We start from the raw sequence: 12,851 nt of genomic DNA, 5'->3' as shown, positions 1-12,851 counted from the left end.
AAAGCTTCTCCAAGCTGCTGACCCTTTGCTGTTAGCTTGCTCCATGCTACTTTAGCTCTCCAGCTAGCAACCAATGTGCTACTGCTGATATATGGGGGCAGTAAACGCAACAAATGAACTCGACTGAATAGATCAGCTGTACATGGATCTCCTGCGGAACTCTTGTGAATGGCCATGCCAATAAACTGTACTCAGTTTTGCCTGATCCTTATTTTATCTCTTTATAAGCTAATGTGGCCCCTTGGGAAAATTAATAGCCAACCCATGCTTTAGACCAACAAATAATGTAGTTTCTGGTTTCCTGTCCTTCTGCAATCATCGTGATCTCATCTTTGGATAGTTCGATTTTCTCTTTTGAGCCAAAGCCGTTCCTTACTAAACCCTTTCTGTACATTACATACAGTGAAATCCCCAGGCAGGTGCTATGAATTTCATTTAAAATGTACAATTCTACTATGTTAATGTAAACAATATAATTACACCAGGAGCCATGGAACATAATCACATCGAGTTAAATGATTCTAGACAATTTTGGGCTACACTTGATTAGGAGTCAGCTCCAGTTAGACTTAGGATTGAATTAACACTCCAAATTAAGTTTGGGTATCAATGCAAGCCTATAGGAACCACAAGTAAGTCTGCAGGCTTACTTGTGGTTAATAGAGTATTTAAAAGCAGAATGGGAAGCAGAGCCTTCAGCTTTCAGGCCTGTTTTCTGTGGAACCAGCTCCTAATCTGGAGTTGGGAGACAGACATTCTCTTTACTTTTAAGATTAGACTTAAAACTTTCCAGCATATAATTAGGTCTAGATCAGGTGACCCTGAATTCTCCCTTAGTCAGTCTGCAATTGGACCTAGGCTTTTTGGGGGTTCCCATGAGTATTTTTCTTCACTCACCTCTTTGTGTTTATACTAGTTATTATGAAACTCCACAGTGTATCTTTTGTCCTGTCTCCTTCCCCTCACTCCCAACTGGTCAGATTGCTGCCCGTCCTTGAGCCTGGTTCTGCCGGCGGTTTCTTCCTGTTAAAAGGGAATTTTTCCTTATCAATGTTGCCAAGTGTTTGCCCATAGGGGGTCATTTGATTTTTGGGATTTTCTCCCTAATATTGTAGGGTCTTTACCTTAGAATATAAAGTCCCTTTATATTAACTAGTAACTAGAACTGGAGCTTTTAAATCAAATGTTATATGTAACTGGGGACAGCTGTGATCACTCAGTTTATGGCCAGCAAACTCTTACATAAGCTGCCAGAAATGAACAATGAGGCAGAAACAAACTCACTGTTTACATGTCAGAGGATTTTGTCTCTAACTAGCAGCCTGAGTGATGTGGCTGAAACTGACAGTATTGAAGATAATTTAATTGAGCTTTGAGCCTGAACACCTCTGGGTCATCATATAGCTGCAATAGCACAAAAGGCAGTCATAATAAAATATAAATGTGCAGCCTAAGAAATTAGCTCCTAGCTTCCATCTAACTACATAGTAACCAGACTTTAATACATATTAGGAGTGTCGAAGCAGGCTAGAAAAAATATGGTTGGCGTAAGCAATGGTCAAGGTACTCTTTGTTTTATCACACTAACAGATTTAAGAAATGTGAATAAGCAGAGTAGCTGCATACTAATGCCTCTGTCTCCTAAGCCCTGTCACTGTAAACAAGGATGGATGCCCCTCCGCTACTGTGTCTCACCTCTGTCAGTAGTGACAAAACATTTTATTTACGTATGTTAAATTATTTATTAAAGTATTTTATTTGTTTAAATTCTATCAAAATGAACACACAAAATGTAGAATTGGATTGGAGCAGTCCTTTAGAGTTGCAAAACTCAGTACAACTTTACATGAGGTACAAGTGTGTGTGTGTGTTATTGTAAATGATGGCTTAATCTTTAATTATCTGCTCCAAATCTCTTGCAGGTCTTTCTTGGGGAAAAAAGGAGTCATGCTGCAGTTTGATTTCTTCCCTGCTCCTCCGTCTGTGACTCTAAAAGGAGGTGAAGAGCTCAGCAGGGGTTTTGTTGGACAGATTACACATAGTGTAGTGTCCAAGCGTAATGCACACATACTTTAGTGCAAATGTTTGAGCACAACATGTGGGTCACTAAAGCTCTTAACTTATGCACTCTCACTCTGTAAGCTGTGAGATAAATACATTACTTTCTAATAGATGAGCCATTATATGGAAACTAAAAGAAATCTTTTTGCAATTTTCCAGTTTTTATTAGCATTTATTATAAATTTATAATGACTTGGATACTTCCAGTGCTTACCTTGATATAACTGAGGCCTAATTGTAGCACAATAAACACACTAATCAACTAATGATGATGAAATATACAGTAGTTATACTCTTCAGAGTATATAAAGTAAATAAACAGCATTGACACTTTTCACAGTTTGCAGTGTGCCATAGGTCAGAGTGGTTTTACACAGTGAAATGTCTTATAACACCCCACACAAACTTTTTTAAACACTGCAAACCTTACTTGGCTTTTCTATTCAGTCATATTCATCATATACCACACGCCCATCAGTGTCCACTAGGTGTCAGGGAAAAGCAAGATAAAAACACTGTGGGGTCTGTGGGGACACGTGGTCATTGATTTTACTCATAGAGATCACAAATGAGCTGTTCTGTATTCAACAGGTGCACGGCTGATGTTTTAAATGCAGTATAGTGACTGATCACATGCTGGTTTCAGGCAGTTGAACTGCAGCACTTAAAGGTTACCAAAAAAAATTTTTTTTAGTTAAGTAAACTGTGTCGGGCAATCAGAGAACTGTTAGGCATAGCTAAGCCCCACATAAATCCTTTGCAACGATTTCAAGTAAAAGCTATTTTTCATATATTTGTGAAAACTGAATGTAATGCAAACAAAAAACTTTTTTCCCATGTCAGCACTGTTGGAGACTGCTAACAAAAACATTAGCCGGGTATTTTGCAAGATTCAAATATCACATATGTCCGTAGAAAGTCTGGACTTGTAACATTCATAAAGCTGAGAGATGTAAGACATGTAAGAAAAGAGGTGTAATCACTGCTGTGCAGTCCAAGCATCAACCTGCAGAATGCCTGACTCACTTCCTCCCAGGTGGGCCTCTATACTTACTTATTTAGGATTTAATGGGTCCTGGGTTTTATGTGGAAGTAATCCTGACGTGGACCACCTGCCCAAACACTGTAACAGACTGAGCACACTTCCTCACAGTGACAGCCCCCGACTACATGAGCAGCCAGAGAAACATGACAAATAATCCAAGGTGTTGACCCAGCCGCCAGACTTCCAAGATCAAAATACAATTAAGAATTCAAGGAACACATTGGAGCCAGATCCACTGAGGACCCACTCCCCAACCATCAGCTCCCAAAGGATCCACTGTCAACATCCTAGTGCTAGACTCCACAGTCCAAGGCGCCTGTGTCCACACCCCAGTGGGGGGTGTACACAGCATTAAGCAGGCGGTTTTGATTTTGTGGCTAATGTGAGCATCTCTGGCTGTTGTTGTCTCATTGTGAACTGTTTACTCTCACATAACTTGTTAAATCTTACTTCCGTAATGAGGTTTGTGTAGCTGGATGCTGTGGAAATGCGGTGTGTACAGAATGGTAACTGTAGTTCAGATGCATGTTTAGATATCCTGCTACTGAGCAACAGGAGACGTTTGAAGTGATTTGCTTTGAAAAACTGTTTTTTACCTGTAACGTTAATGAGCTGGTTTATAGCACAGTTACTGACCGCTGAAGGTTTGAAGTGATATCTGTAGTTGTGTAACTTCGCACTGAAAGAATGCTGTTATTTATTGTGCTACATGGATTGGTACTTGTCTTGGTACTTAAGTGATCCTGTTATCAGTATTTGTAAATAAAGTGCACATTGAAGGTGCAGATAACCAACTCACCTGTTGGTAATCATCTCAGCTGCCTGCTGTTTAAGCTGGTTGTTGAACTGGAACTAGTTAGTGTTACCGGCTCATAATCTGAGGTATTGTATGCATTGGCTTGTGTCATCTCCTCACCTCTTCCTTTTCTCTGCGCGGGAATCCTGAGTGGGTCTCTGAGAGTGGGTTTCTCCTTATGTAGAGATGATTCTGTGGACTTGTAAATACTGGGGCCCTGGAAGCTAGCTAACATTTCTTCTGCCGTCACTACTCCACCGTAAATAAACACACTGAATCCTTCTGGGTTCTGCATCTTGAGTCCAGTCTGTACTTTAGACTATGACAGAATGATCAGGCTCACATGGACTCAGCGGACTCAGATGCTGAGTCGCTCCCTGGATCTACAGGAAGAGAAGCTGAGCACACATCAAAACATGCTCTGTCAAATGCCATTGTGCAAAAGATTGCTGAACTCTAGGATATAATAATAATAATAATGGATTGCATTTATATAGCACTTTTCTAGGCAGCCAAAGCGCTTTACAATATGTTGGTTTCTTCTGCGTCTAACCCATCTCACACTATTAATCCTCCACTTGCCACTACCCAGGCACAGCCTTTGCTCGCTCCTTCACCACTGTTGCCTCCCAAACCTTTGGAGAGAGCTGTTCCAAACTGATGTATTTTTTCAGATTTCTTAAGGCAATGTTTCTTGGTTTTTAGACAACAGAGCTGAACCTATTCGTCAGACGGCACAAAAATAACCTTCCTGGTTGAGTTACTGTGGGGATGTGCATTGAGGTGGAGGAAAAGGAGGAAAAGGAAACAGTCAGGAAATGGATTTGAAAATGAGGACTGCATTCACTATTTTAAAGGTCAGAAATAAATCTTTGACTTTTGAACGCATTATGTCTCTTTATTAAATTGAATTTAAAAAAGATTTAGAAAGTCTGTTTAATTTAGAAGTCAGAAGTAGAAGAGAATAGATGGGTTTTTTAAATGTTTTCAATGTTTGAGTTAGTAGTTCTTTGCAAAATCCATCAGATTTAAAGAATTATTGGATTAATTTTGAAATATTTAGTGTTACTTTACTTAAATGATAAATTTAGTAATGTTTTACTAAATAAAATTAACTGAAGTTTAATTCTAGAGGTTTTACTGCATATTTTGTTGCACCATTGGAGCATCAAATTCTTTATTCTAATGTGTCCCTCTTCTGGTGCTCCATACAAAGCCAATTCAAATAACCTTCAATACCCACCAGTAAAGTTATACTGTCAGCACATGATTCATGCTTCTACTTAAAGATCAAATCCACTGAGTTTTTGTTTTTTTTTGAAACCTATAACCTGCAGAGGTCCAGAAATTTGGAATGAACTTTAAAAAAAAATAAATAAAATAAATCAGTTTTAGGAAATTATACTATATGTATTATGTAAGCTCTACATAGCTTTTCCAGGGCTCCTGTTTATAACTAACGCATTGTGACTTTAAATGCTTTTTAAGAGTTTGTGTGAATAAACTTCTAAACTCACTAACAGTCGTTACTATAAATACACTATATACATTCATACTACAGCACTCCGTTTAGATACAGTAAACTAAAACCACACACACATGATCTGACAACTTTATTTACAGACTTGTTTCATCAGCCATGTTAAAACAGTATGTACAATACATACAGACAGAAAACAGTAAAATGTCACACAGACATGAACAAAGGACGCACAATAGAAATGATGGTACAGTAGGGAGAGGAGAGGTATTAGAAGTCATCTAGAAATTGAAAGTGCTCTGGTTTTCACTGATCTGGAAGGCATAGCCGTCATTGGTTGCTTCTGGGATGACACTCTGCACGACTTCCTCCTTTAAAAAAATAAAAATAAATTATTATTTATTACTTATTAAAGTTAAAGGCACAGAAATGCTCATTTTGGAAATCGGTCTCCAGGACTCTACCCACCTCATCAGAGAAGTATTTCTCAATCAAGTTCAGGGAGGCTTTGTAGACCATCTCATTCTCATGTGACTGCAGCGCCTCAATCTTGTCCAGTCCACCGCATTCCTCGATCATTAGACTCAGCTTGTCGGACTCACCGATTTTATCCCCAGCCTAAGATCAAAACACACCAGTGTTGTCATTTATCATCCGAACAACCAACCAAAAAACCCTCATCGAATCTTGCAAAAATATAAATAAATATCAACTCACCATGAAAATGTTGGTAATGGCATCCAAGATGACAAGAATAGTTTTGCTGTCCTTGGAGGAGAGGAGATTCAGAAGTGGCTCAATCACATTGGCTTGAACCAGGTAGACCACCTGCTGAACAGTGCCCCCACTGGTGAAGTTTGTAACTGCCCATACAGCCTCTTTCTGAGTTTTGTAGTCTCCCTGTAGACAAAGTTCATAAGGCACATAGACAATTTAATTTAATAATATATAAAAAAAAAAAAAAAAAGTATAAAATATGTACCTTGACATACACACACCAAAACATACCCGTGCGAGCAGCTCAACCATGTATGGAACAAGGCCTGCGTTGATGACTTCCTGTATTTGAGAATCCTTCCCCGCTGTGATGTTAGAGAGAGTCCAGGCAGCTTCCTTCTGAACGTTGGCCTTTTTGTGGCGAAGCAGTGGGGGGAACATGGCCAGGGCTCCAGCATCCAGCACCGCCTGTGTCTGCTCATCTGTCCCAGTCACAATGTTGCCAATGGCGCGGAGTGCAGGAGTCTGAGGAAAGGCGAGAGGAAATACAGTGAGAACACGAGTTGCTGCACCTCAGGGTGACTGGGGGAGAAGTTACACCCTTCTTATCGACATAACAGAAACAAAAGCAAGACTTTATACGTACAACCACAGGCAAGACTTCAAAGCCAAGCAGCTTCACCAGGCGAGGGATCAAACCGGTTTGGATCACCACCTCAATGCGGTCATTGGGGCCATCTGTCAGGTATGAAACAGCCCAACACGTGTCAGCCAGCACCTCCAGGTCATCGTGGTGTAGCAGACGGACGAGAGCGGGTAAAATCTGCTGGATGGCTGTCATAGGAGGGGAGGGGTTCTTATTGCGGCACAGGTTCGACAGTGTCCATGTCACATTTCTCAGGTAACCAGCCTGCAAAGATTTCAAATATGAGAGAGTGGAGCACAAGGTCAGTTATATTTGAGTTAGGAAACCACCTAGTGGCCAAGGAGGATAATAAACAATTGAGTCTGATCATGTCAAACTTTTTCCAGATATAAACATGAAGAAAAACAGAATCAAAACTCACACTAAATGCACTGAGGTCAGGGACAGCCAGCAAACTGAGCAGAGGGGCCACAGCTCCATGCTTGATGACCTTGTCTCTAAGAGCTGATCCATCACCTAAAAAGGAGGGGGAAAATATATATATAAAAATGAACAAACTTGACTTTATCACCACTAAAATTTAAAACACAAATATGAATGTTTTCATATTAATTACCAGCAATATTTCCAAGGGCCCAGATCGCCTGCTCGCTGATGTGCTGGTGGGGGGATGTGACCAGGCTAATAAAGGCAGGAATGGCCCCGCCTGTCACGACAGCAGCCGTCTGCTCGGACGTCCCGGAGGCGATGTTAGTCAGAGCCCAGGATGCTTCGAACTGGATCGGAGGACAGTCCACATATCCCAGGAATGAGACAAACTTGGGGATGAGACCAGCGCTGATCAGCTGGTCAATGGGAGGATGTTTGTCACGAGACAGCAACTTCCTGTATTCAGGACGGTACATAAGAGTTACTGCGCCAGTAGTTATTTAGCCTTTATTTATGGAACAAAAAAGAAAAAGGATTTCTTTAATGCACAGTCATTACCGTGCAGCCTGTGTAGCCTGGAGCTGGGACTCAGAATTCCCACTGTTCACTCCTGCGACAATCTCCTCCACAGTCCACTGCCTGAGCCCCTGCACCGGACAAAAGAACATGCAAATTTAAAACTGGATTGTGTGTCGCTATATTTTGACATGTCAGTGGGTTAACAATGAATATCACACTGAACAAACTCCAACCCATACAAAAATCTAACAGAGATGGACAGACCAATCCCAATGGTATTGATACCAACAGCAGTATTGGTATTGACTGATTGACAAGCACGATAAGATTGATACTGAGTTTAAAGGATAGTATGTAACCCACTGAATTTCTAGTTATTTTTGTGGACATGGAAACAAAATTATCAGTATTGATATTGGCAATAGAGGCCCCTGGTATCAGATCAAAATTGGCAGTACTGCACAGCACTAGCACCAAGCTTTTGGGACTAGATCCGTTTTTGCTGTTTACTCAATGCCAGATTGAAGCAAAACAGCAAATGATGGTTTCAGTGCTCACCTGACAGTTCTGGCTTCTTTCTTGTAAAGGAGAAGTGGCGTCCTCAGGCATCGCAGTCACATTTCTCCTCTTGAATATCTGGTCATCTTTCTTGGCCTTGCGCAGCTCTACGTTCACCTCAACCCTCCTGCGTCGAAGCTCCTGCATTTATGTCACATACAACTAAATAAAGTAATCAAGTCTCAAAAGTTCGCCGTTCAGCGGGCAGTTGTGAATAGTGCAGATGAAACTCACATTGACATCTTTGCCTTTGTTCTTGAACTGGTTCAGACGCGGGGAGTTCTCAGCCATTTTTAAGTAACAGGGAAAGTCAACAGCGGTGGGGAAAAATAAAAATAGCGTCTAGTCGTGTTTATTCCTGAAAGACATTTAAAAGAAGTCTTTAAGCACACGGAAGCGCCTCGTGATCGCGCATGAAGACATATGGCGTTACTGCTTGTTTGACTTAAGCTATCGGGCAACCGTTTTACGTAGAAAATACAGTTGGTGCAATAACCGCACGCAGAAAGACAATAACTTCTTTTTCAAAACTTAAGCGTAAAACACTATTAAAAGTCTCAGTAAGGAGTTAACACATGCTTACCTGTTGCTCGAGCAGAAGTTATGACATACCGAAAACGCCGCACAGACCTTTAAATTCCTGCTTTAAAGCCTTCTGATTGGGCTGTTCAAGCTGAAGCATTCTGCCGCCTCTGCTTATTGGGCCGTTTAAAAAAATCACGGTGAGCACAGGAAATGTCGTCACTTAAATATCGCGAGAACTCGGTAGTGGGTGCTACTACATCAGATCTGATTGCGGGTCGGTTTTGTGTCAACTTTGTACATTTCGAGTTGAATATTGGAACGGAAGCACTGCTCCCAGATCTGTGCATATTTGTACAAGTATCACGGTGCTCTTGCAGGGAAACAACCCCCACAAAATAACTACCTTCCCACGTCTTAACTAACCTTTAATAGAATACATTTATAAAGTAAGCGTAATAAAATACATTAACAATAAATCTGGAAGTTACATTATGAACCATTGTTTAATAGTTTCTTTGAACTGTTCTTTTTCCAGGATGCAATGATTATATAGCATACATCTTTAATGACTTTAAAAAAGAAGAACTGGGTGAACAAGTTTGGATTTATGTTGGATACATAATCAATACAGGCTCAAAAGTACACATGCACTCTCTCAAACCTTTTAAAAAGTATTGCTGAATGTTCGACAGCGTTCTTTAACTTGGCCTGCTTCATTAGTGATCATGATTGACTAGAACCGGTAGTTTCTCTTTGCGAGCATTAAAAGGCATAATTTGACAGAATATATACACCGGATTCATCAAAATGGGAAAGTCAGAGGAACTCTGAAGAATTTTACATTTAAACACATTTGTGGCAGTCTTTAACAACTGCAGGATCCATGATCATGGGTTTAAACAGTTGCACATAAGTTCAGGTTTTATATCGCCGTGGGCTGAGAGGCTGCCGACCAAGAGAGAAGTCCCTGCTCTGAAACGGAAACATTCGAACACAGCTAAAAATTGCTTGTTTGCGATTGAGCTTTTTGACCACAGTGACAAGAGATACGTTTGGAGGGGTAAAGGTGAGGCTTTCAAACCCAAGAACACTGTACCAGCTGCCAGGCATGGTGGTGGTAGCATCGTGCTCTGGGAGACGACCTTCAAATTCTTCAACTTCAGCTCAAATCAATAACCGGCTTAAATTCAGACACACCTGAGTGTTCCAACAGGACAATGATCCCAAACACACATCACAGCTGGTTTTGTAATAAATAGAACAGGCCAATGTTAAGCTTATGGAACGGCCTCCTCAAAACCCCGACCTCAACTCTACTGAAAATTTGTGGACTACACTTTAAAGCTGGAGCTGTCTCAGGAAATCAGCCAATTGAAATAAAAATCTTCCAAGAAGAGTGGTCAAATATCCAAAACTATGCCAAGGACTTCTTTATGGATAACAAAAGGGTCAGGCTGAGGTGGAACTTGCTAACCAAATAACTGTGGGAATGGGTGTTTACTTTTGACCTTGTATGGATTAGTAAAATCCAAAATCAATTTTTAAAGTCATTTAAGAGACGCTGTACAATCATTCTACCCTTGATAAACAACAGTTCAAGGACATCACAAGCCCATGAGATCCGTGCAGGTAAGTGAATATATATTCCTGACCACAACTGCATATTGTTTTGAACTGTAACGGTTACTTTTCTGTACAGGATCAGCTAGCATGAGGTTATATTTATTGGGATTTTCATATAAAATAAAAAGGAAACAATTATAAAAAGATTAACCAATTTTCTGTCAGCTGATCACTCAGTGGATATAGAGAGATAGAAACTCAGGTTATGTACAGCATAACCTGAGTTTCTGTCAGTTTTTACATTATGATTTATGTCTGTAAGTTAAGAGACACTAACAAAATCTCTTTTGTGTCAAAATCAGAGGAAAGAAATCGGTGTTTTCCATTTTATTAAGTTTCATATACATCAATATTTCTTCAGTTGTAATACAAAAAAAAGGAAAAGAAAATCAAGTCAAAATCTGATGATTTTTTTGTGTTTTTTGTTTTGTTAAACAAACAGGGCAGGAACCTTCAAATACATCATCCTTCTCAGTCAGTCACTACTGCAAAGCAACTCATTTACAATAGCTTATTACTTTCAGTAGGTTATAGAAGTTTAACCAAGCAGACTATCGATGTCCAGATAATTAGTACTTAAACAATCTTTCATGCCACATCAGACTAAACAATGAGTGGAAATGGGAGAAAAACATTGCTCCACTGTGATATATGAATTTAGACACAAAACTCTACTCATTATGCTGAGTAGAACCTAGCCATTGTTTGACAGTATTCAGTTTCTATTACATTGGACATGATGACCACAGGAATGGCCTGAGGGACTTTTTCCTTCTTCTTTTTAAACCAAGTAAGAAAAAAAATTAAAAACACTCAGATCAAAAAAAAAGTACATGGAAATATGAGAGCTCGTAAGAGTCTTTTCTCCGAGGTAAACTTTCTTCTGAAATGCCTCAGTTGTTCTCGCTCCTCTGATGAAAGCAGGTCCATAAAAACAGGTCCCTTACAGCTGAAATGAGCAGAGGGCGGCTCTGCCTGGAAAAGAGATCCCGTGAAAGCAGCAAGTGCTGGTTGTCCAGCTTCCCCCCACCACCACTACCACCACCACCACCACCTCCCGTTGCAGCGGCGAAGAGGAGCAAACCCCAAACACAGGGTGAGGCAGAGTCCATCACAGAGTTACAGTTCAGAAAAGCCATATTCTTGGCAAGTGCATTTTTGTTTCGCGCATGTGCGATGTATCCTAAGAGGCTGCAGAAGATTGAAGCTTGTTGTTATGAGACCTACAGAACGTGAAGAGAGGGGAAAGTTGAGAGCCCTTCGCAAGGTTGTTTATTGCTATAACAGTGATCAGACAAGAGACAAGAGGATGCAAAGGGGTCTGCATGGGATCCTGCAGCCATGTTGGTGTAATTAACTGGGAATGCTTTTTATTAGTGAAGAAATCTTCCACAACTACAAACTGAGGTTACTTTGCTCTAACTCCTCACTCCGTCTAGTACATTTTAGTCTCATAAAATAATACTATCTAAAAATTATTTCATTATTATTTAAAACAGTCAAATACAGGCATATCTTACAAACGCTGTACATGATTTAGAAAAAAAAAAAGAAAAAAGAATAAAGGTATGTACATTCAAGACAACCACCTTAACAGCCAGGACAACAAAAAAAAAATCAAACTCAAGAAGGGAGGCAGTATACAAAACGTCTTATAAATATCTCTCTATATTAAAATATGCAGCTTTATATCGTTGAGTCAAAATTCCCAATTCAACTCGGGTGTAGAACTGAAATAAATACAAGAATGAGAAACTAAAATGCATTTTCTACTGAACACAACCCTCGTTAGTGTGACTGATTGTTCATAAAGGCCACGACTCCTGATTTGGGATCACAGACTGTATATAAAAGATGGAAGTAGCCACCGTGGCTCACCATTATCAGTTTTGACAGCAACAATGTTGCATTCGATAAGACCTGAGACTGTTGACTGAGAGTGAAAGTCAGTGGCTTGTTTTCTGTAGCCATAAGGAAGAAAGCAGACATAAAGTTGAAGTTGGGGGCTACTTTCGTTTTTTATATACAGTCTATGTTTAGGATGTGAAGACAGCATGCCCTTCAATTACATCATTGACACCTGTCAACATGGCTGCCATTGTGTTGTCACTGAAAACCGTGATCACAACGGGTTCCTGAAAACTTCTGGTGTTTTGTGTGTGTTCTTGTGCCTTTTTATTCTTTTTGTTTTGCTTTCATATCAATATTACTAGAGACCCCAGCATCCAGTCCAGACTCCAGCTAGACTGGCCCACTTAAGAATCTGACAATCTGTAAGAAAGAAGAAAATGGGATGGCATAAATCAAAAAGGCATGCAGCAAAAGTGAACAGACACAAATGCAAGATGATACACAATACAAGATGTAAACATGGCACTCAGGTTTGCCAAGACACTGGATGTAGTGGCCTAAAGTCTGTCAGCTCTCTTGGGTTTTTAGTACTGCCAAGCAA

General features: G+C 40.1%; 2 protein-coding genes across 8 annotated transcripts in view; both read right to left on the bottom strand.

Annotated features, from left to right (window-relative positions):
• Nucleotides 1–5,500: 5,500 nt before the first annotated feature.
• On the bottom strand, nt 5,501–8,610 carry kpna2 (karyopherin alpha 2 (RAG cohort 1, importin alpha 1); the record flags this gene model as incomplete). Its single annotated transcript, NM_001279802.1, is given in 10 exon segments — nt 5,501–5,753; nt 5,851–6,000; nt 6,100–6,282; nt 6,391–6,624; nt 6,746–7,009; nt 7,167–7,261; nt 7,362–7,630; nt 7,733–7,821; nt 8,252–8,392; nt 8,486–8,610. Coding segments are annotated over 10 exon segments (1,572 nt in total). The 3' UTR covers nt 5,501–5,663.
• A 2,101-nt stretch (nt 8,611–10,711) lies between these two features.
• Nucleotides 10,712–12,851, bottom strand: part of bptf (bromodomain PHD finger transcription factor) — a 28,444-nt gene continuing 26,304 nt past the window's right edge. For 6 of the 7 annotated variants that reach the window (XM_025906760.1, XM_025906759.1, XM_005468467.3 and 3 more), the window contains one exon: nt 10,712–11,622. In XM_025906760.1, coding sequence (XP_025762545.1) covers nt 11,583–11,622 — 40 coding nt within the window. In that variant the 3' untranslated portion in view covers nt 10,712–11,582. Of the gene's footprint in view, nt 12,671–12,851 lie in introns of all 7 variants that reach the window. The other variant, XM_025906761.1, reaches the window with a different exon arrangement.

The sequence above is a fragment of the Oreochromis niloticus genome, linkage group LG4 (assembly GCF_001858045.2).
Source record: "Oreochromis niloticus isolate F11D_XX linkage group LG4, O_niloticus_UMD_NMBU, whole genome shotgun sequence".
Lineage (NCBI taxonomy): Eukaryota > Metazoa > Chordata > Actinopteri > Cichliformes > Cichlidae > Oreochromis > Oreochromis niloticus.
This window is presented reverse-complemented; position numbering and strand designations above follow the sequence as displayed.